The following is a 22,903-nucleotide window of genomic DNA, read 5'->3' on the forward strand; positions in this document are numbered from 1 at the left end:
AAAGGCAAGTCTTAAGAGTTCATAGTTAATCACCACTGTGTCGATATTAGCTTATACACCTGTTCTAGTTTTAAATGGCAAACAGTACCACATTGTGCTAATAAATCACAATTTATTTATTTTTTTGCTCCTCTATCTGTTACACTCGGTAAAATATTATTGCCAGTCTTTATTTTATTTTTTATACGGTATACACGAGGTCTTAAAGTTTATAATTTGATTGTCAGCTTGACAACCAAGTGGCTCCGGATTTATTTGTTTTGGTGCCAGAATCAATAAAAGATATTATTAAAAGTAAATATCTTCATAAAACGGATTTCCTTTATTGTGTGTTTAATGGTGTTGAAGGGCCTCTGCGCGTTTCACATTCTATTTAATCATTGATGGGGAGGGGGAATGAAAGTTTGGGGCAGGGTGGGCAGAGGGGGGAAGGTTCTACATCTCGTTTTAAGCTCTCTCCACGAGCCAAGCAGATTTTTAGACTGGTATGATCAGTTTTTAAAAAATAATAGTAATAATAATAATAATTCATAATAATAATAATACTAAAAGGCAGAGGAGAATGATGATTAACTAGGACTGAGTGGGTCATTTCTTTCTCTTCCTTAGTTTCCTCTTCCCTCTTCGTTCCTAGGTGGCCGGCGTTGTGAGGGGCACGAGGCGGCTCCCAGCGCGGCCGAGGTGGCGACGAGCTACGCGTGGAGGATGAGCAGAAAGGAGCCATCGGCATCGGCCGCGACAGATCCAAGGCACTCGGATTATTATTATTTATTATTATTATTATTATTATTATTATCTGTGTGTGTGTGGGTGGGTTTGAAATCAAATGCTAAGAGAAATCTACCTCTTCCTGACTGGTGGCAGTCGATTATTCCCAATTAAAGGCCTTTTTTAATGTTCCCAAGGGGAACTCTGTCTCCAATCATGGGTTTATTGGTTTAAGACAGCAATCTAGGCTAACACAACGCTTCTTCGGTGCTATCGGTCCTGTCCGCAGAGGGTCACCCACAGCGAGCTTTCCTTTGCACGTCACGAAACAAAACTGTACATGATATGTATTACAGGATGTATGCAGCATGGTCGGTTTTGTTTGCTCTCGGGTTTGATTTTGTTTCTTTTTTTTTCTTTTTTTTTTTTTCCCTCCTCCTCCTCTCCTCTTTTTTCCTCTTTTTTTTTTTTTCTTTTCCTTTTTTGTTTTTTTTTTTTTTCCCGAACGGAATTGGAAACAGCGACGTGTTTGCTCAGCAACTAATCAGGGACAATTTAAAAACAGCCATAACATACCATACATGCTGTCTAATCCAAAAATTAAACAAAAAAAAAGAAATAAAAAAAAATAAAACCAACCAACCAAAATAAAAAAATAACAACCCAAAACAAAAAAAAAAAAACAAAAAAAAAAACCCCAACATACACAACATGTAAATTATTGCACAAGAGAAAGGCTCAAAGTTTGCGTAAAATGCAATAGTATTGCCCCGATACAGATCATGCATTCAAACGGTGAGAACAAAAAGAAAATAAACAGGGTGTGCTGGTGACAAGCACTTTCCAAATATCCTTAGCTTCCATGACTTCCATCACAAGGGACTAGAAAACCTCTACGGGGATGCGGGATGGGTCAGGGAAGGGGGTGGATGGGGGGGTGGGGGGGTACGAATATACCTCTATTCAGTTTTTATCTCGTTATTCAAGACTCGATCACTGTGCCATTTTTTCATGTGTTTCTCCAGGGTACTGTACACGCTAAAAGGCATCTTACAAATCTCGCATTTGTAAACGTCCTTTCCCACCTGCCCGTGTGTTTTCATGTGCCGGGTGAGCTTGCTACTCTGGGCGCAGGCGTAGTTGCAAAGCTCACACTTATACGGCCTCTCGCCCGTGTGGCTCCGTCTGTGGACGGTGAGATTACTACAGTTCTTGAAGACCTTCCCACAGTACTCACAAGTGTCGCTGCGTCTGCCCTCTTTTGAGCTGGGCCTGCCAGGGCCCGGGCCACTAATATGGGGGGTGCTCCCTCCGCTTCCCGTGCCGCTGCGGCCTGAGATCCCTCCGTCCAGCTCGCCCGGCGGCGTGGAGAAGCGCAGGCTGCCGTTCTCCGAGGAGTGCTCGGAGGAGGAGGCGAAGGGCGATTGTCGGGAGTCGCCGAAGCTGAGGAAGGGGTCCTTCAGCTGCCGGGAGGCGGCGTAGCCCGCCAGCCACTGGGAGTAAACGTTCTCGGTGTTGGGCATGGCGGCGGCCGGCAGGTCGAACTCCTTCTCCAGCTTGATGCGTTTGGAGAAGGGGCTCAGGGAGCTGGGGCTACCCAGCAGCAGCTTTTTGGACAGGCCTCCCGAGGCAGACTCCCCCGGGGAGCAGCCCCGGCCGTTGACGGCCCCCTCGTCAATGCGGTCGGACTCGCCGGCCACCGAGTCTTCGTCGCAAGTGTCCCTGTGCACCTCGGGCTCGGGGAGGTGGCCCCGCTTGTGTTTCTCCCCCAGGACCTGGTGGAAGGCCTCGCTGAAGTGCTGCATGGAGCTCAAGACCATGCCCTGCATGACGTCCGGCATCGCCCGGCCCTCCTCACCAGCCCGTGAGTTGTTCTCGTGGTGACGGGCCGCCTCCAGGCTCATCCCGAAGCCATAGTCCTGCCTGTCGCTCTCATTCAAGTCCTCCTCCTCTTCCTCCTCCTCCTCCTCCTCTTCCTCCTCCTCCTCCTCCTCTTCCTCATCCCCGTTCTCAGGGATCATGTTGGGGTCATTCTCACTCTTGAACTTGGCCACCACGGACTTGAGGGCGCTGCTGGCGCTGCCCACCAGGTCGCTGGTGCCCGGCTCAGGGGAGCTGGCGGTGGAGAGCCCGTCGTCCGACTTCACCGTCATGGGGGAGGACTTGTGCATGTGGGTCTTCATGTGGCGCTTCAGCTTGCTGGCCTGTGTGCAGGCGTGGTCGCAGAGGTTGCACTTGTAGGGCTTCTCCCCTGTGTGGCTCCGGCGGTGGACCACCAGGTTGCTCTGAAACTTGAAGGTCTTCCCGCAGAACTCGCAGGACTTGGACTTCATGGGGGGCTGGGAGGGAGGAGGAGCAGACTGCAGAGGAGGAAGGGGCGGCGTGGCCAGGAACGGGGGCTTGCTGCCGGGCTGGAAGGGCTGCAGCAACCTTTGCATAGGGCTGGGCCGGCTCGGGGACAAGGGTGGGCTGGAGGTGTTGCCGGCCAGCTCCCGCAGCCTCCGGGAGAAATCCATAGCGGGGGGCTCCATCGCCATGGGGTTCAGTCGCAGCACCCTGTCAAAGGCACTAGGGTGATGGGTGGCCAGAGCCATTTCTTCCGCACCCAGGCGCTCAATGCGATGCGGATCCAAATGGTGCCTCGGGGGAGGGCTAAAGAGGGGCGGCGTGGGTGGGAAACGCCCTTCTCCCAGCCCCGACGCCTCCCTCGAGACCGAGCCGGGTATTCTGAGCAGGTTAAAAGGGTTATTGTCTGCAATGTGAATCCCGTGGAGAGGTGGCTGGGAAGGGCACTCTGCACCTAGTCCTGTTGGGATACCAACCCGTGGCGTCAGGGGGCTGCCGTGCTCGCTTTCTAGGTAGATCCGTAAGCCGTGCGTGTTCTGTGCGTGCTGCAAGAGGAACCAGGCGCTGTTGAAAGGCTGTTTACAAGTCGTACACGTGTAGCTGCTGGGCTCATCTTTACCTGCAAAATAACACAACAAGCAGCGTCAATCTCCGGCCGTCCAGTGGTGGGCAAGCGCTCGCCTCCCCGCCCTAACCTCCTCTCCTCCTCCGGGACACCCAGCCGGGCAAGGAACATCCCAGCTGGGGGACAGGCAGGGGACACGAATGGGAAGAGGTGAGAGGCACAATGGGGAGACCCAAACCCACACCAAGCACATCCACCGCCTCCCACCATGCCCAGCTCTGGGTTCAAAACTGAACCATGCCAGGTAACCACAGAATAAAACAAGATAAGAAAAGCAAGAGGTATTAAAGTCAATCACCGCCAGCTCCAACTCAGCAGACTTTATGCTGCAAGAGGCTGAAGGCATTTAGAGTGTTGGTAAATAAATACGTAAATAAATATACAAATAGATAAATAAATACCAAATAAAGAAATCCCCTTCTGAAAAGCACTCCACACAGATCAGTTCAAAGCATCACAACTGCCAGCAAGCTGGGCATCAACACACTTTAGTCTCCTCCTTCTTTTGAGACTAACAATGTTTTAAAATTAAGAATCAACTTCTGCTCCTTAGCAGAGATTTACCTCTAGGGCAAGGAAAGAAAAAGAAATAAAAATAAAAATAAAAAGGGAAGGGGGCCAGAAAAAAAATCAAGCATGGGACAGGGAAAGGGGAAGACAGAGAGAGCGGCGGCTCCGCCAGGGAAAGAGCTGGAGGGTGGCCAGGAGGCCTGGCCGAGCGCCCTGCCGGAGCCGCATTATTTCTCTCGCGCTGAAAAGAAGCTGAGGATGGTAAATGCCACTTTGGCAAGTAGTGAGCTAACTCTATTTCATGATAATTTATTTTTGGAGATAACACGGACATTATAAAAGAGCAACCAACTAATAAATAACTAAACAAAAAGCCGGCTAATAATGACAGCAGAAAGCAGCCCCTTCTAATATATGGCAAAACAAGGGGGATGAATAACTTTTTGAGGGCTGCCCACGAGGGAAGAGTGGCTTGAGATATGGTGAAGGTGAGGGTGCCTTTATTGATTACTGGGATTTTGTGAATAATTCACTTCCAGCCCCATATGGATGCTTTTTGCTAAACGCTGGTAAACTGAAGCTGGAGCTAAAAGAAAGATATAAATTCATTTCCAGCCTTGTTCAGCAGTTCTCATAGAGCTGTTGTTTAGTGATATTTTAACAAATAAAAATAACGTTGAGGTTTGCTGAGAGATAAACCAGGAGCCCTCCAAGGGCATCAGCACTTAGGGTGGTACCGGCCTTCACCACATATTACTGTCCTGACCCAACATTTACATCCCAAGGAATCTGCTCCTTAGGCATCTCTCTTGGGTAAAAAGGCTGCACTGACAGTTGCCCTCATTAGGTTTCCCCTATTTGTCTAATACAAAGAAAAGGAAAATTAAAAAATAATAACCAAAATAACCAAGTAAGGCAAATTAGGAAAGGGAACATCACTTTATCTGCACCCATCTTGTTTCCCATCTCACAGGGGAGGAAAAGCATCATGTAAGGCATTTTCCTCCCGATGATCTGGGGATACACGACAGAACCAGGCATCTTTAAGGTCCCTTTCAGCCCAAACCATTCCGTGATCCTACGAGATCCAGCACTGGCTGTACTGCTCCATCCCAGCTTCCCTCCCTGCCTCCCGGCTCTGCCACTATTCTACGTTTGGCCTGAGAAGCTGAATCAGGCAAGCAAAGAGCCTCAGTCGTCTACAGCAGGCATTTAACATTTTAATCACTTTAAAAGCCCTTGGAATAATATTTAATGTTTCATCCTGAAGCCTGCCTTGGAATAAAATGCACTGTGTTGTGTTTAGTATGTGCCAGGCATGTGAGCACAGATAAATACTTAAATCTGCTGAAATTAGAGGGAAATTCAATTGGACTTTCACATTCCTATGCTCATTTCTGAGCTTGGGGGAGAAAAAATATCATCTTCCTTCATCATAATGAAGTGGAAGTTTTTAACACCACGGTAGGAGCTAACAACGAAACACTACCTCGCCTCTCTACCTTATAGATCAGGTCAGAGAAAATAGCATTTTATCTTATAATGAGGATACAACATCGAGCATTTGCTACCACATTTTAGTATTCCCATCAACTAGATATTCTAGATCATAAGGGCAGCTCGTGTAATCATAATGTCAATGAGAAGGGCTGTTACGACTGAGACTAAAGATTACATGGAAAAAGCTGCTTTGAAACTGGTAATTATTACCAGTCCACTAATAGCAAATGATGCATTACAGTTTCACCGTATAATCTGTATTTCACTCAGCTCCTGCCAGTGCAGCCTTATTATATTACAGTGCTCACAAATTCTAAATTCCTAAGCTACAGTCATCAATAAATGTGTTACTTGCCATAATTTGCAAAATTACTTTGTTCATAACATCTTCGACTGTTATAAAGACTGGAATTGATTTCCTGCGTGGCAAAATTAGGGCTACATTGACTTAGTGGAGTGTAAAATGTAAGATTATTCTTCATGTGCTTGCCTGAAAAACAAGTTTCCAATTCACTGTCCGTGTCTGGTAATCAAGATAATAATTTACATTTAAAATCATGTTTATGTACAAAATTTCCCCTAAACAACCCACCATTTTCAAGGGAGCAAGGTAAAACCAGGCAATAAAACAAAGGAGCGAAACAGTTAAAATCCACCAGCCATTTGTCTCCACCTCCTGCTCTGAAGAGACATGATTTCTAATTTGTCTATTAGTGCTTGATTAATTATGAAGGCTATTGACTGACCATATCACCACCTAGAGATACGTTCCAGTCTGATGCAGCCTTGCCAAACTGCAAAAATTATGGCACTAATCCACAGCAACAAGACGGGTCCTTAGACCGCTGCAGCAATCCCTGGGTTTGGAAGGAACTTACCCTCCCTTGCTCCCATCCCACCACCACCATGGGTTTTTGGGACACCATCTGGGTCCCCTCAAGAGCCAGACCCAAAGGCTATATCCACTGATGGCTCCTTGCTGTGTGGGCCAGCCCCTGTGTCCACACAGCCTTCCCAGCAAACGCATCTGGGCATGACCATGGGACAAGCGAGGTGGGTCTCACAGTAGGGAGATGCAGAAGCTGCTGCTGGCCAAGGACAGAGCTGGAGAAGGCCCCATAGGGCTCTCTGTGCCTCAGCATCCACCAGGACAATGTGATGGGATATGTCTTCCATTGCGATGCCACTGGGGCTTTCAGCTCATTTCCAAGAGTCAGGAGTCACCGCTGAACCAGCCCTCCTTGGCCACCAGCAGCGGGGCAGGAGCTCACATCCTGGGGCTGGAGCTCACATCCTTCGCTACTCCTCAGTTCAGGAATCTGAGGCTGAAAGGGACCTGCAGCTCTCACCCTCTGAGCCTCACCCGCGGTACAGGTCACTCTGTAACCAACACAGTGTCCTTCAGTAAAGCACGACCTCCTCCGGCCGCGCCAAACGTAGGGCAGAGCACAGAATCCCAGTGAAATCTATTCAAAGCAGCTCAGCAGACAGGGAGAGCACCCACTGCTTGCCACCACAGTCAGTTCCCACAGCCAACCACACTCACAGATGGGTATTGGGATCCACCTGAACTTCTCCAGCTCTAACCTCTACCTGTTCTCTTTGTATTTTGAGGGGTTTTGTGGTTGAAACACTGAAAAGCTCTTGATATACAATGGGCTCCTCACACACACCAAGGTGTTCTTCGTGAAATCGAGGCACACTTCAAAATCCAGTTATTTTTCCATCCTGAGGCCACCCCTCCACTACTCAAGGACCTGCCTAGCCCTTCTCATCCTGGCATCATGCTGGGAAGAACCTGATTTCCCTCTCAGCTTCCCACAGAGCTGATGCCTTCCATGGTGCTGCACCCAGCTCTGTAAGCACAGCCCCGATCCCACTCTTCCAGCTAAGGACCATATGAGGCTGGACCTGGTATCTTCTCAACACGTCCTTCCTGACAGTCTTTCCACACCGCCCCACTAACCTGCCCCTCTTGCTCTGCACCCACCTTTGCTTTACCCACAATGCCAATTAACCAGAATTGCTTAGTAATTTCTAAATCACCAACAAAGCACTAAGCACCGCTGAGGCCCCCACCAGCACCTGCCGAGCTCTTCATTTAAAGCCCCACATCCCCAAATCTGTTGGCCAGCTCTGCATCACCTGTGCTAGCAGTACCAGTGCTGGGTCTTCCTATACACAATGTCACGGCGCTGTGCAGTCCATTTCATCTACATTTATCAACCAAAGTTGTTATCTAGAAGAATGAAATCAGGTTTATTTGACAAGATCCATATTCCATAAATTTAGGCTGAGTGGCACAAATTATATTTCTTTCCTTTAATTCTTTATCAATTGGATCCTATGTTGGTTCTTCAGTTATTTTGTCCAGGAGAGATAAGCAAAGTGTTGCCAACTCTCCCACGTTACCCTGACCAGCTCTTGAAAGCATTTGCCCAGTTCATAAGCTTTTTTAAAACCAGCATCACATGTCAATTCTTCAGGGTTCCTTGGGTGCAACTTTTCAGGGCCTTTTTATTTAGAAATATTTCTCTCCTTTGGAGGAGAAATATTTTTTCTCTCTGCTCATATAAAACCCTCCCTGGCTACCAATGAGCTAGAAAAAACCATCATCACCCACCTATGATACAGAGACAAAACACAGCTGCTCTCCAGGTCTACAGCAGAAATATTTATCAAAAATTTCTACCTTACTGCTTCTTCCATTTATCCCTTCCTTCTTCTCCAGAATCCTGAGCAGCTCTCTCTCGCCTCCTCTCCTCATTGGTGCCAGGCACAAGTTTTCCTTGGCATCTCCAGCTCTCCTGACCTGTTCTCTACCCGCCATGGTTTCTCACTGCGATTGATTTCTATCCATTTTCCATTTTTTTAATTGTCATATATTGATTTTTTTAATATCTAATTGCTGTTCTCATCTCACCACTGAAGTGAGTGAAGTGGGTTTTGGACTGGGGCCAAAGTTGTCCTCTCCTTCCTGGACAGCTCATCAACTCTTTACAAATAGCTTCCAATTACCATTAGCATTTTTGTGTGTACATTTTTCCTCCCAGTCAATTTTACTGCTCATTTTCTTCCTACTTTGGAAATTACCCCTGTAGGAGAATTACATGGGGATACCATGACCCAAATACAAACCTGGGGCCAAGGTGACACCTGACTGGCCTCACTCAGTGAAGCATCAGCCACCATTACATTTTTATTCCTTCTCTACATCCCGGATGGCAAAAGACCAGTGATGAGGCACAGCATTTCACTACAGCACAAATGTCCAGTGTTTCTCAAGTTATTGGCTCCTGCTTAAATAAAAAAACAAGAAACAGCAGAACAGCTCTTGCCTGCCATGCCCCCAGAAGAAGTGACTTAACCAGTGACACACAAGTGACAGATTTAGCTTCTGATCCGCAAAATGTTAACAAATGAGCAGGATGGATATTGGCATTTGAGTGTCTTTAAGGGCAGTTGGCACAATTACTCAGTAAAATATGAAGAGATGGATGCTTTCAGCATTAAAGGGTTTTTTTTATATTAAGGAAAAGCTGGCGCTTCTGTGCTGTGCTCACAGATACACCCGGTGCGCTCCGAGTCCGAGTCGGAACAAGCCAACTCCTCCAGGCACAATAGAGCAGGCTCCGAGCAAGAACCACAGCCATCTCCACAGCCACCAGCAGCAAAGCCAGACAAGATGCTGGGGAGAAGACCAGCTGGGAGGAGAAGCTGTCAGCTAGATGCCACTGCTGGGAGGGAAAAAAAAAATTAAAAAAAAAAAAAAAAATCCTTTCTGGAGCTAGGCATGCAAGTTCAGGCATTGCCAAGTGAGTAATGGAATAATCCGAATGCGTGTGCCAATGTGCTTTGGAAGAGCTTCCTTAGTTTCTCAAAAGTCAGGGCTGGATCCAGGAAAGCTGCTCGCTGGACACAGCACACGCAGCATCCTCTGGCTGCACCTAACCAGGCCCACGGCAGAGGATGCTGTTTGGGAAGGAGCCCTTGCTTGAGGAGCAGGACATTAAACACAAGGTGTGTGTTTACCCCAGGGCACTGCACAAGCTGCACACAAACACAGAGCACCAGAGGCACCCCAGTTTTCCCAGTGTTTTCCCAAACAAACCGGCAGCGTAAGCAGTGGCTGCGCATGTGCCAACGGTGCGCGCAAGGATTTCATTCACAGCTGCAGATTTACTCCCTCAGAGAAATCCCCGTGCCAGAGAAATCTCCGAGCAGACCTGGATGTGGCCCTTGCTGCCTGGACAGCCCAGCCCCTGTTCTCGGCAGCATCCCTCCACAAACCAGCACCACAGGTCTTGCTCCTGTTCTCCCCGACCTTCCCAAGAAAAGTGCACGTGTAAGCAAAGCCAAGAGTCTTCACCAGGCTACCTGCACCTACAGGGCACATAAACACCTTCCTCTATCAAACAGCAAGGACAGAAGTTAAAGCATCCCCCCTCTCTTCTGCTCGCCACCAAACAATCGTGGGAGGAACAGCCTGAGCCAAACCCAGGAACTTCTTTATTCAGCTTTAATGTCAACTGACTGCTTGATTTTTGGACTGATAAATTCGGAGTTGTTATGATATTTAAAGGGGGGAAGGAAAAAAATTGAGTTAATTGTTACCACTTGTACTTGATTCAGCTCTCCATCTGGCTTGTCAAATATCTCTTTTCTTTGGTTTTGTTTTTTTTTTTTCTTTTCTCCTCTCTCTCTTTAGAAATCCATGCTGTTGAAATTCCTTTCAACTGCGAAGTAGTGAAGTGAAACAGTTGGGACGCAGGAAGCGTTGCAGGGTCGGGAGATAAGAGGGTCCTGCTCCATTCCTGCAGCAGCCACTTCTCCCTTAGTAAGGAAGAGCTGCTCTGGTGTGACTCACCTTCTCCTGGTAGCATCAGTTCACAAGGGAAACTGCAACTGTCCAAACGTATTTTTTCCTTCTTGCACTAATTCCTCCTCCTGATCCTCTGGATTGCAAAAGGCGCGTGATTAACCTGGTCCGTCATTAACCGGTCCTAAGTAGCTGTTGGCACTGGGAGCATCAGCACTGTCACTGCTGCTCTCATAATAACTGGAATAATACTAAATAACAGCAGCAGCTGCATTTGTGTACAACAGGGTACTTCCTCCCTAACCTTTTCTCTTTATCGTGAGAGGAACCAGATTCAGAAACACTGAAAAAGGAAAATATCCCCAAAAATCTGAAGGAAGTGACGAAGTATTGCTTGGAAAACAGGAAATACTGTGGCTGTTCTGCCTTTGAAAATAAAAATCTGCAAACGTGAGTGAGTCCATGCTGTTTATGCAAGGGCCTGGTGGAGAGTCTTGGGACTAGCTTAGTCATGGAAATGTCAAAAAATCTAGAAGAATTTTGCTTTGCAGGACTCTCAGTGCCCCATCTGCCATCTCTACCTAATTTTCTTTACTGTAACTCATTGATAAAAGGTATTCCTAAAATCAATATTCAATATTGAGATTGATATATCAATATTGATATTCCTGAAAATAATTATTCTGCCTGCGAGTTTAGACTTCCTGAAATCATATTAATAAAACTGGGAAAATGCATTCCAAACCAAGTATGAGTAATACCATCTTTTTATTACACCTTCTTTAAAAACCCTCTATAAGGAAGAACCAGGCCAAAACATTAATGCTATGACTCCTCAAACTTCAAAAAGAAGCCCAAGCTCCAGCAATAATAAAACAGCAGTTGGCATTGCTTTGCCAGTCAAAGATTTAGACTGGAGCTAGAAACTCCAAGAATTCCCCATTTTCTCTCAAAGCCAAACTTTCCTTGGGTTTTACAGCATTGCTCAAGTTTCCACAAAGCAGAAGTTTTTTGGGCTTGAGGAAAGGGTGGGTGGGAAGGGGTGGGACCAGGGAGACCAGTTCCTGCCCAGAGAAGAACTAGGCATTTCATGGGTAACCAATTTAGTTGTAGCCTCAACATTACTCATTCTTCTAACCAGAACCAAAGGCTACACACTTGGATTCCCACCCCCAAAAAATACTTCATTAGCAACAAGGAACAAAACACGTGGTTTGTCGGAGCCGCAATGGGGTGCTGGGGTCCCATGGCCTGACCTCAGCGTCTGTCACCATTTTCAAGGCAATGACGATTTGGCCACCAAGAAAACCTGCTTCGAGCTCCAACTTGGCAAGTAAGGTATCAGCCTGCGACTGATTTTGTGCTTTTTTAAAACCTAAGGGGGGTGGAAATCTGTCGCGCCTTGATTAGCGAGGAACAGAAGAAACCTGTCATGGGAAAACAATGCTGTGCTTGAAATTCAGCTCTGAGTGAGTTTTAGAAGAAAAGCCTCAAGCAAAGAGGACCTGATCACATGCACCCTATAGATTAACACTATGGGGTGGAGAAAGAGAGGCGATGCAGACCTCAGCACCACGTGGGAAGCAGCTCCAGTAAGCACAAACACCAGTGCTGGGACCTAAAGAGTGAGCTATGCAGTGTTTTCAGCTGTGCAGGAGGAACTCTCCACTGATACCATCACACATCTCTAAGAACATCCTTAGGGAAATTGCCAACATTCCAGATGCCATTCCTGGCAGTGTTCAAGGCCTGGTTAGATGGGCATTGAGCAACCTGGTCTAGTGGAAAGTGATTCTGCCCATGGCAGAGGGGCTGGAACTGGATAGGCTTTAAGGTCCCTTCAACCCAAACCATTCTGTGTTTCTGTGATGCACAATCTTCCCCACTGACTGTCCCTGACTGTCTCTTCCAAGCACAGTCATAGGGATTGTAAAAGATTTAAAAAGGAGTGGCATCACTGGAGTGACACCCGCTAAATGAGCTCCTCTGGACTTAACCTAGCACCAGGTGTGTCCCCTACTGGAAGGTCCACCTGGATCCACCAAGGACTAAGCCTCATCTAAGCCCTCCCACAAAAAGAGCATCAAAGCCTCACCTGATTATCCAGCAAACCTGGCTCCAACAGTCCATAATTATGCATTTACCCAGTGGCTGCTAGGGACAATCAAGTCAATAATTCACTTTTTGAATGCAGTGTTGTAATTACACAGCTACAAAGAGCTTCCAAATCATTTCATTCACTCATACACCTACACGACGAATTGTTCCCCTTTCTACCATTTTCTCCCTGGCTGGCAGCATCTGAAGGAAAGGCAGAGCACACTTGAGAAAGCTTCTTGCGAAGGAGAGGAAGGAGATGTGATGATCTCGGGTTCCCCTCACTGGTGTGGGGCAGGGAGCGTTTCTCCCTGTTTGTATCTCAGTTTTTGCACCGCTCAGTCGTGCAGCCAGCACCCAGCACAGGCGAGGGGGAGTCGTGGATGCTGCTCTGCAGCGCACACCGTGCACTCAGTATCTCTTACACACGGAGATTCCCAGACCAACGCCAGGACACCGCTTTCCCAGGAAGAGTGCTAATGCCTGCTGACCTGATTAGTGCTGCAGGACCTCGCTGGAGGCTGTGGCGGCTCTCCTGGAGAGATGAAGTATGCTTCCAAACGGCTGAGCCCCATCCCAGGGAGAAAGTGGGGCTGGCACCTTCCCACTGCTGCTCACCAGCAGGGACACTGCTGCCAGAGCATGGCTGGCCCATCAAGTCACCTCAATACTGATGGTCTTGCTTTATTTTTGCTGATTTTTCCCACCTTAGTGTCTCTATTTGATGTGACTGGCTCTGTAAAGCTGTGTGTGTTCATCACCTTAAGGAGATACAGTGCTCCCTGAGAGCCCCTCCTGGCCCTCTTCATCAGCCAGACACCACCAATGCCCCCTCCCCAGCCCACGGCACCCAGCTCCCACCAATGCCTCGGGAAGGGTGTCAGTGAAGCTGAAAATCCCCAGTCTTCAGCCAAGTCAGTGGCTGAGGAACTCCTCGGAAGCCTTATTCCACTATCTCCTTCCCAAAACAAATCCTCTTTAGACTCTCCTCTTTCCCAGCCTTCTCCTTTGGCTTGCTTTCCTCTCACTTTCAAATGAATGATAGTTAGCCAGCAGCAAACCATCCTGACAAAGTGGGTCAGGGGAACTGCAGGTCCCCCCCAAATGACACCTCCCCCTGCAAATCATCTGCCAGGAAGGCAAAGGTTTATTCTGTCCCTGAGCAAGTTCAATGTCACCATGGAGTTGCAAGCACAGCAAGTACTGAACCAGATCCTACAACGTTTAGTTTCATAACTTGCACAAGCAAGTATTAGTAGTAGAATCGATAAATTATATACATTTTTTCCCCTCTCCGCTTTGCAAATAGGACCAAAAGGTGTCGTAAAGTTGTCTGGTCTTCTCCGGTTTATTCTGTCTCCTCTCCATCGCTGAGATATCCTTGAAGTTGAAAATGATATAATACTCCAAATATCTGGAGTTTGGAAGGATGTAAGACTTGCAAGAATTGCTACAGCTTTATTGCATTCTCAGGGCACAGAGAGTATTTACCACACATACATCAAGTCACGGAATGCAAAAAGGGCACACAGAAATTTGGCGCTCAGAGCTCAGGAGCTGAAACTCCCAGAAAGGCAGATAAAAGAGTGGATTTCCTTATTTATAGATTTGCAGATGAAATCCAACAAAACCAGCCCTCCCCCCTCCGAAAAAAAAAAAAAAAAAAAAAACCCAACCAAACCCCACCTCCCTCTTTTATGTCAGTAAGGCTGATTCAATTTCCAGGCTTGCAAGGTCTCCTCTCACCGAGTATTACCCGACCCCAATAACACGGGCTGTTCCAAGGTTAAGATCCGTTTCCTTACAATAATGCAGAAAGCTGTTGTTTCAGTCGCGGCTGCAGAATTCAGCTTTGAAGGACAGGTTAGTACCACACTACATTTAACTGAATTCAGTTCATCTGATTATACAGTGCCTTGCTTTCTGGAATATGTAATCATCTCTTTCTGATGACATTTTAAATATCCAACTAGACAAATAATTGCAGCAATAATTGATAGCTGAGTCAAGCTGGAAGATTATTGATTGGCACAGTACCCGCTGAAACAAATGTTCATCTTTCAAACATTACAGTGAAGATGCTTAAATCTAACTTTTGCTGATAAATGATAAAAATTTGACTTACTGATAAAACCACAGAAATAGAAGATGCACTTCAGGATTTGATTACCTGGGGAAATTTTTTCAAAGAAAAATTAGGCTGTGGAATTTATATTCTATTTCACTTGAATAATTGCCAAGATATGGATAAGCCGTTGGAACATAAACACACACGGAGGAGTCTTTAAGAGTTGCTGATTAACTCTCTGCCTTCCTGAATGGAATTTATCTGTTCCCAATCACTGTTTATGTGGGAGTTTATCCTGCTGCCTTCCCAAGGATGCATTCACGGGTCTCATTACTGGCAGCAGGAGTTACGTGTCAGAAAGAAAAGATCCCCCACTCATTTTCCCAGCAGTTCGAAACCCTCAGTTTAAATATGCATAATCCAACTCTGCTGTGAATGCAGCTGAAAGGAGGGGTCAATTTCATTGTCCATGGTGTAAATCAGGAGCACCACCACCCAAATCTGTGGCACCACGGAACAGCAGCAAGAGGAAAGTCAAAACCAGGTGCATTTCCAAACTGGCTCCCTATCTTAAAACTAAAATAGAACCACTTTTCAGCTGCTATTACGCTGGGCCTGCTTAAACATGGGTTTCCTTCTAATTATGAAACTCCAGACCTTGCAGCACTACCTATACATCACGGGGGAGAGAGAGGTGGAATTTCGAAAGTTGCTGATTAGAAAGCAGAGCGAGTGGCCACGGCAGAGAATCGCATGCGGGGAAAGGCAGGCAACGAGCTGCCTAGTTAGGGCAGAGGAGCTGTCGCAAGGCAGAAGCCTGAAATTAAGGAAGAGCGCCAGAATATTTGAGCAGGGAACAAAGAGCATAAATTCCAGAGTAAGAGATGAAAAATGCACTGAAACGTTTTGAAACGGAGCCATTAGGAGCTGATTGAGTCTCAGAGCTACTGTTAAAAATCAGCCGCTTGTTAGATGCGGCGATCAGCTGAGCCCTGACACTTAAGGCGTACGAGGGGGCTTGTCGAGTGGCTTCGCTCTAATTTAGAGATCCTCAGTTAATTAGAAAGCCCTCAGATTTTCTGCAAATGCAGGTCGCTATCGACAGCTCCTGCTTTTGATGCTTTCCGGGTGACAGTTTCTGGACTGACCTTTCCGGCGCTGGCAGGGCTGCCCAGACCCTCGCCATGCTGGGGAATTCAATCACGGCCGCCAGCACTGCCGGGAAGTTACAAGTAAGGTTATCCTGCTCCTAGATGTCATTTCCTTCTCTGAAACAAACCCTGATGAAATCTGCATCTGCTTAATGCTATAAATAGCTTCAGTGTTAGATTATTATTGTTATTGTTATTATTATTATTATTATTTCTCCCCGCTGAGTGGATGTCACAGCCAGTCCAGAACTTTAGGGTGGGAGTTTATCAAAGGTGGTACCAGCAGGATTTGGGAGAAGGGAATTGCTTTTTATGGGGGACAATCTGCTTGCATTGAACTCATATCCACAACTGCAGGAGACAAATCTCCTTTTGTGATTTCATTTCCCCAGTGCCTGTGGCTGCAGAGGATGGAGCCCCTGCCCAGGGGATGGCGCTTCCTGAGCTTCCCTTAGCACCCAGCATGCCCCATCCCATGGGGATGCCTTTCCCAGCCACAAGCAACGTCTGGTGATGCTCTCCAGAGTGGAAACCACTGATAACACCTAATGCAGGGCAAACAGCAACACAGGCAATGACTGAACAAAACAAGGCTTGTTTGGAAATGCATGGAAATGCGTGGAAGTTACAGTGACAACCCAAAGGCGAGATGACAGACCCGCAGTCACACAGGGAGTTGGCGGCAGACGCTAGAAAATTAACTCTCAGGAACTGTCTAGCATTGGCAGGGAAATGAATGAGATGATCTAAGAGATATTTTCCACCTCTAATAGGATTTGATGATGATTTTGCATAGGCTTTTGTGCTAGCCTGGCTTTTGATAAAGGCATGGTGTCTCTTTTCAACCCACTTGCGAGGGAGAGATTAATAAGTTGCAAACTCGGCCCACCTCGGCTATAAATGATTCCTGTGCCCATAGGGGGAAAAAAATCCAAGCTATGACTGAAAAAACCCCCAGTGAACTGTGTGCAGTTAGTGCTTTTACACCCCAAATCTTCAGTTATTAGGAGATTTGGAAAGGAGAGAAAAATTGTCCTCCAGCATCCAAAACGCCATCAGTTCAGTAGCCAGATGGGCAACAATTCACAAACCACGTCCAGTTAAGAAGCACTAGATTGAGACCTTTCCAGAGAGAGCCTTCCTGGGGCTGTGGGAGGCATGGAGAGGTGAGATGGCTCCAGCATATCCTGCAGGAGAAGGAGGCAGAGCTGTTGCACTCATGAGGCAAGTACTGGCATGGACATTTCTGCCTACTCACAGCCTCAGACTAGCAGAGAATAAGATCTGAGGACTGGCCTTGGATGATGCATTAAGATGGCACTGATGGTAAAGAACTAAATGAAAACCAGAGTTTTAAAGCATATAAAACAGATTGTAGAGAACCCCAATTTTCAGCAATATAAGCATTTTCTTGCTTATAATGAAAATGCTTATATTAATTTTCATTATATATAATGAAAATGCAATTAGATGTTGTAACTGCCAGCACTTAAGACACCAATAACAGCCTTTAAACAAGCCCCATACCCTCACCTGATAAAGCAAACAACTTCCTATGCAGGCTACATGGTCATATCAAAATATCCTTCCTTATTCCAGGGGCTGTCCTATTGTTATTTTTTCAGCAGAAATATTTGTGGATCCAGGCCATGCTCTTTAGCATCCCTGGGACTAAACGAAGCCTTGGTGCTATCTAACCCTTGTGCTGGGCCAAATGGGTGTGGCTGCATGAGACACTCTCCTGCTCTTCATCCATGAGTCTTCCTCTTCTGACTCTTCAGGAGGAGGGTGGGATCTCCATCACCCACCTGCCGATGTTATCACACATGCTGCTGTTCATTCGAAGGCACAGGAGGACACAGGGCACGCTGTGACCTGCCAGCAGCACCTCTACATCCACACAGCCAGGACAACCCATCTGGGAGCCACATACTGGCATCACTTTCCTTGCTGCCAGCACACAGAGCAGCCCTGCTTTTTGGGAAAACCAGCCCACAGGGCCAAAGATGGACAACCCCATCCATCTGTGCAGGCCTGACCACAGACTTTTGTCTGCAGCAAGCGCTTCAGGTTCAGGGCTGCTGCTGTTTTCACTGCACCCAGGTCCAGCAGCACCACGGGGGACCAGAACCCCTCAGAGCAGAACACTGCACCCAGAGATAACAAAATGACAGTTCCTGCCCCCTGAGCTGGCAGCTATTACCACCACTATTGTAACCTGCTGAGAGGGTCTGCCAGTCAAAACAGGAACTGCCTCCATGCCAACACTCCCCACTCCTCAGGCTTAAGAGCACTGAATGTTTCAGCAGGTGAGGGGCAGAAGTAGCAATTCTCCCATTTGCTGCCACGTCTCAGAGCGCTTTTCAAAAGTCACAGAGGCCCATTTGTGGTTGGAGTAAAAGAAATTGGCATAGTGTAGTTTTTAGCAGTAACACACTAAGAGCAATAATATTAAAAGTACTAACACCAAGAGGTTGCACTTAAGTCTGAGGAACTCTGTGTGCTCTGCAATGGTCATTAATGCCTCGAAGGCTGTACAGGGAGTAGAACAGTTGCTCATTCCATCTACTGACCTCTGGGTCCTCATTTTCCTGGGGATGGGAGCACTTTCCAACAAGCACACAGCTTGTACCTGCCACCTCCAGCACCTCCAACACTCTAGGTGCCTGACACCCTGCGCTTCCCAAAAACGGTGCTGGATGCGGAGGGGATGGGCAGCAGCTCCATAAAAGATGTACAAGTCCTTGTGTCATCACTTTACCTGAACGTGTTATCAGAAAACACCCCATCTGGGGGCAGGCTGGGAGATGGCCATATATACAACAGGTCTGAAATTGCCATCAGCTTCACCTCGATCCTTTTCTGATGTCCTTGGCCATCCAGTTAAGATCTGACAGCATTTAAAGATGACAGTGCCTGAGGTAATGGGACAATGCCATAACAGGATTACAGAAAATGTGAAAGAAAGGACATACGTACGTAATGTCATTTAGGTAATGTCATCTATGAACAGTTTTGCTGCAATTTTTGCTGACAAAGAAGTCGGTCTCACTTATACAATTCCTTTAAACTCTATTATTGCTGTAAATAAGTTTACTTCTTCCTGAAAGAAAGCTTTTTAGATGCATAGTCACAAATATTTTGGCCAACTTTCTGCTCTGAGGTGGGGTTTCCTGGGGGGAAGAAGTCACATAAACCAGCACGAGGCAGCGAGTGGGATAAGGCAGCAAGATCGAAGGACTCCGCGCCACTCTCCCAACCCCGCTGCAGAGCACCCAGACTTCATAAGATCCTCCCAATTAATTTCCACCCAGCTATTTCCTCCCTGCGCCCTTTTTTCCATCAGTATTCCCTTTCAGTCCCACCGCAGCTGCCCCCGAAACAGCTTCCTCATTGTCCCCCACCAGAAGTGGTGTATGTGTGCCAAGCAACTGACCGCAAACAAAAGCTTGTTTGACCAACGCTTGTTCCGAAACAAAACCCCGGCTGGAGAAGGAAATCCCGCAAAGGAGGGGGGATTGGTGCTGGGACAATTTGGAAGGCGAGCCCAGGGCGACTCACATTCTTGCCAGACAATGGTGTCTGGCCTCTCCATTCACCGCCTGCCTCGAGCCCCTCCCCAAAAAGTCCCCCCTAAAAGCCATGTTTATTATATAGTCTGATAAGCAAGGGAGATGCCGTTAAATTGAGCCCGCGACGCTCTCGCGCACTGCCCGCAGCGGCTCGGGGATGCAGGGCAGACAATAGCAGAAGCCTCTAAGGGGACTCAAAGAAGGGTTTCTGGAACTGAACTTATTGCTAGGGAATACTGCAAGGAGCTGGCTCCTTCTAGACGGGACAGTGAAAATTCACGGCCAAGGGTGTGTCTGAATTCCCCCCCATGTAACCCTGTCCTGGGGAATATTCACTTGCCCTGAGCAACATGTTTCTTCCCACCTCCCCAGCGTTGCCTTAGGTGACTCCTTCCCCTGAGCAGCTGTTGAGAGATGGCTGAGCCTTTGCCCCCTGCACATCTGCCTGCCATTGGCATGTGAAAATACTGATTAGAGGAAACACCCTGGCTGGGCAGGCTGCCCCCTCCCTTGATAAGTACAGTTGGAAACCACAGGAGTTGCACAGGCCGGCTCAGGAGCCGTGTGGGGGCCTGACCATCTTATCCGTTAATAAACAGGCACTCGGGTCCTGCTGGCGTTGAGCAACGCTGGCATCTGCCTGCTGAGGCAACGCGTGGGGCAGCAGCTGGGTGTGCGGCCAGCGGAGTTTGCTGCAGGCTCCCCGTGGGCTTTTGTGGGGCAGCATCCCACCACCTGCCTGTCTGTCTGTCCACTCTGGCACGTGCCACTGCCAGAAGATGCTTGGAGTAAAGAGAGACACATTAAAAATCCTCACAAAGTCATAATAAATCAGCCCTTGAATGGCATGTCCCAGATTGCTTGTCACCCAGCTGTCCCCAGAGCACACCTCACCACCCCCTGCACCAGGCAGAGGTTGAGAAACCAACTGATGCAGCTTCAGTCCCTCCCCTGCACCTGCACTCCAGTCACCACCTAGACAGAAGAGAAGCTTTTGCTGTGATTAAAGGCCATTTTCTAAAGCAGATTTGCCAGTTCAATGCTGAAGCCGCTCACAGTGTTGAGTCAGTACCTGGATGTTTGCGAGCAGGTGCACACAGCCTTGATTTCTGCCCCACAGAAGTGCAGGTGCTGTAAGATGCTGTCCATGGGACAGTCTGCAGGGACCAGCCACAGAGCTGAGGGGCTGACTTTGGTACTGTTCAAAGAGTGACAAAGTTACAGTTGCAGTCCTGAGGAAAACTGCTGGGCCCTCGATTTTGGAATGTGCACCTCTGGACCCTGTCTACCTTCCAGCTTTGCTGCTGCTTAAGCTCTCTTACAGAGAACCCACCACTGCTGAGCTTCCACAGCCTTGGATGACACCAAAATGGGAGCTATAGAAGCCATCCATCCCCTCGATGCAGCTCCTGCAGCACCTGCAGCTCCTTGCCCCCTTCAGTAGGGCACGTGGGTGATCACGATCAGGTCACAAACAGCAGCAGTGCACATACCTTCTTGCCACACATGTGCATTTTTAAGCCGTTTGAAGCAATTCTGCACTTACTTTCTCCATTTCCTCTAAAGCTGAGCTTTTAAAAGCTCTCCAAAGTGGTGTGGTGCTACAGGCACCACTTCTGGACTCATGGTGAGGATGTCCCATGCCACTTTGTCCATCCAGAGAGCTACTGGCACTAGAGGAAACAGCAAGAGGGACAAGCTACAAAACCTGCCTGCTCCAGCTGTGCCTCCTGTGAGACCCCAAACAAAATGTCCAGCCACACTATACATCGAGCAATACAGTACACAGACTCCCTTTTGGGGTTGTGACATTAATAATGCTGCCTGAAAGCTGCCCTGAGCACTTACTGTTTCCATCTGCCTCCTCTGAAGTTGGGATGCTGCAGCAGCAGAGCATATCCCCACTGGAAACTAAAGGAGGCTGCCAGGGAAACACATGCAGCCCTTCCAAGCCCAACAGGCATTTTTAAGCACAACTCTACTACTTTCAGACAACCAGCCCTAATTGTTCTTATCCTGGTAAAGCCTCTCTGAGCACAGCACTGCCCCACAAGAGCTCAAATAACTGTGGAGGGAGGGGTCTCCCCATCGCACCCACTGCAGCCAGGCTCAGCAGCAATGCAGTAGCTGAGGGAGATGACTTAGACATAACATTTGTAAGTACAATTTCAGGAATAGGGCTATTCCTTTTAGAACCTGGGCAGAAAAACAGGGTTAATGCCCTTGTTATCTGGCTAACCATATTGCTGTGCTGGGCACGGTCTGTCCAGTGATACTGGCCAAGCAGGGATGGTGCAGCACTGGGAGCTGCAGGAGCAGGACACGCCACGGTGACAGAGAATTAACCAGCCGCTATGGAAAACCTGGCTTTATTCCTTACGACAAGCATCAGGAGGTGATTTTTCCCTCCCCAAGTCACTTGATCCTTCTTCTGGATGCAGTTCACCTGTCCAAGCCAGAGTGCTGCAGCAGGAGAGGGGCTCACCATAGGGATGTGGATGGAGCAGACTCGTGGCTCTGCTTTCTGTGCAGCACCACATCCCAGGTGATGGGCTGACACAGGCTGCTCCCTGCTACCCTGGCTGCTGAACCTGACACTGCTCCAGGAGGCCAGAGCTGAGGCACACATGACTCATTTATAAATTATATACTAAAATTATACCCTGCTTTTTTCTGTATTCAAATATTGTCAAGCAGAAATTCCGCAGCAATTTGCTTTGTTTCTTTGATCATGGGATTGCTAGTCTCTTTCCTTGGGGAAAAACATGCCCTAAAACCAAACAAATGCTGCACTGGAAGTAAAGAGCCCACTCCTTTGAAACCTCTGGAGAGACACTTACAGCTGTTAATAGACACACACTCATCCCTAAAAACCAAGGCTGTCCCGAACTGTGATGCTGAAGGACACCAGGAGGCCCTCAGCAACCCCAGACTGTGGTTTCACAACCTTGCAAATATTTTCCAAACTCCTAATCTTACAAATAAGTAGAACAGGCAATCACTATCAGCATGTGAAAACAGAGCTTTCTCTGCCAGGGCTGGGGCAGCTACTGATATATTCCAACCCTGCTCTAGGACAGCCACTGCTTTCCACTGACAGCGCTCCATTTATTCCCGTCACTTTGGTGAAGCCTCCAGCTTTCCCTACCACTGACTCAAACTCTTGTTGGTTTTGTAGATCTGGAATAATCCCTTTGGCCTCATGGCAGCAAGCAGTGCGAACCCTGCCTGCATATATCCGATCTGAAGTGGAATTGAAGTCCTGTTGTCAAATTCTATTCCAGAGCGCCAGTAGGATCCTGTAATCCCATGGCTCCAAGAGAGCTTTAAGAAAAAACACAAATCTAGTGTGAATCACCATCAAACCACCAGCAATGCCTGGATATCTACCTATGTGGATATTTGGAATAACTTCCAGCAGAAAAGGCACAAGGTGAGTTTTCCTCTACACCTTTCCAAATCCATCTACCTCTACATGCACGTAAACCACAAAAACCTCTTAAGCTC

At 47.7% G+C, this 22,903-nt stretch overlaps 1 protein-coding gene across 2 annotated transcripts in view; it reads right to left on the reverse strand.

Moving 5' to 3' along the window:
- The window catches only part of BCL11A (BCL11 transcription factor A), a 72,760-nt gene that overhangs the window by 7,677 nt on the left and 42,180 nt on the right, over positions 1-22,903 (reverse strand). Inside the window, exon 3 of one of the 2 annotated variants that reach the window (XM_088052990.1) lies at positions 1,946-3,673. In XM_088052990.1, coding sequence (XP_087909116.1) covers positions 1,946-3,673 — 1,728 coding nt within the window. Of the gene's footprint in view, positions 3,674-22,903 lie in introns of both variants that reach the window. The other variant, XM_014254714.2, reaches the window with a different exon arrangement.

Source organism: Pseudopodoces humilis, chromosome 3 (assembly GCF_049639895.1).
Source record: "Pseudopodoces humilis isolate 2021_Gansu_Grassland_sample_001 chromosome 3, ASM4963989v1, whole genome shotgun sequence".
NCBI lineage: Eukaryota > Metazoa > Chordata > Aves > Passeriformes > Paridae > Pseudopodoces > Pseudopodoces humilis.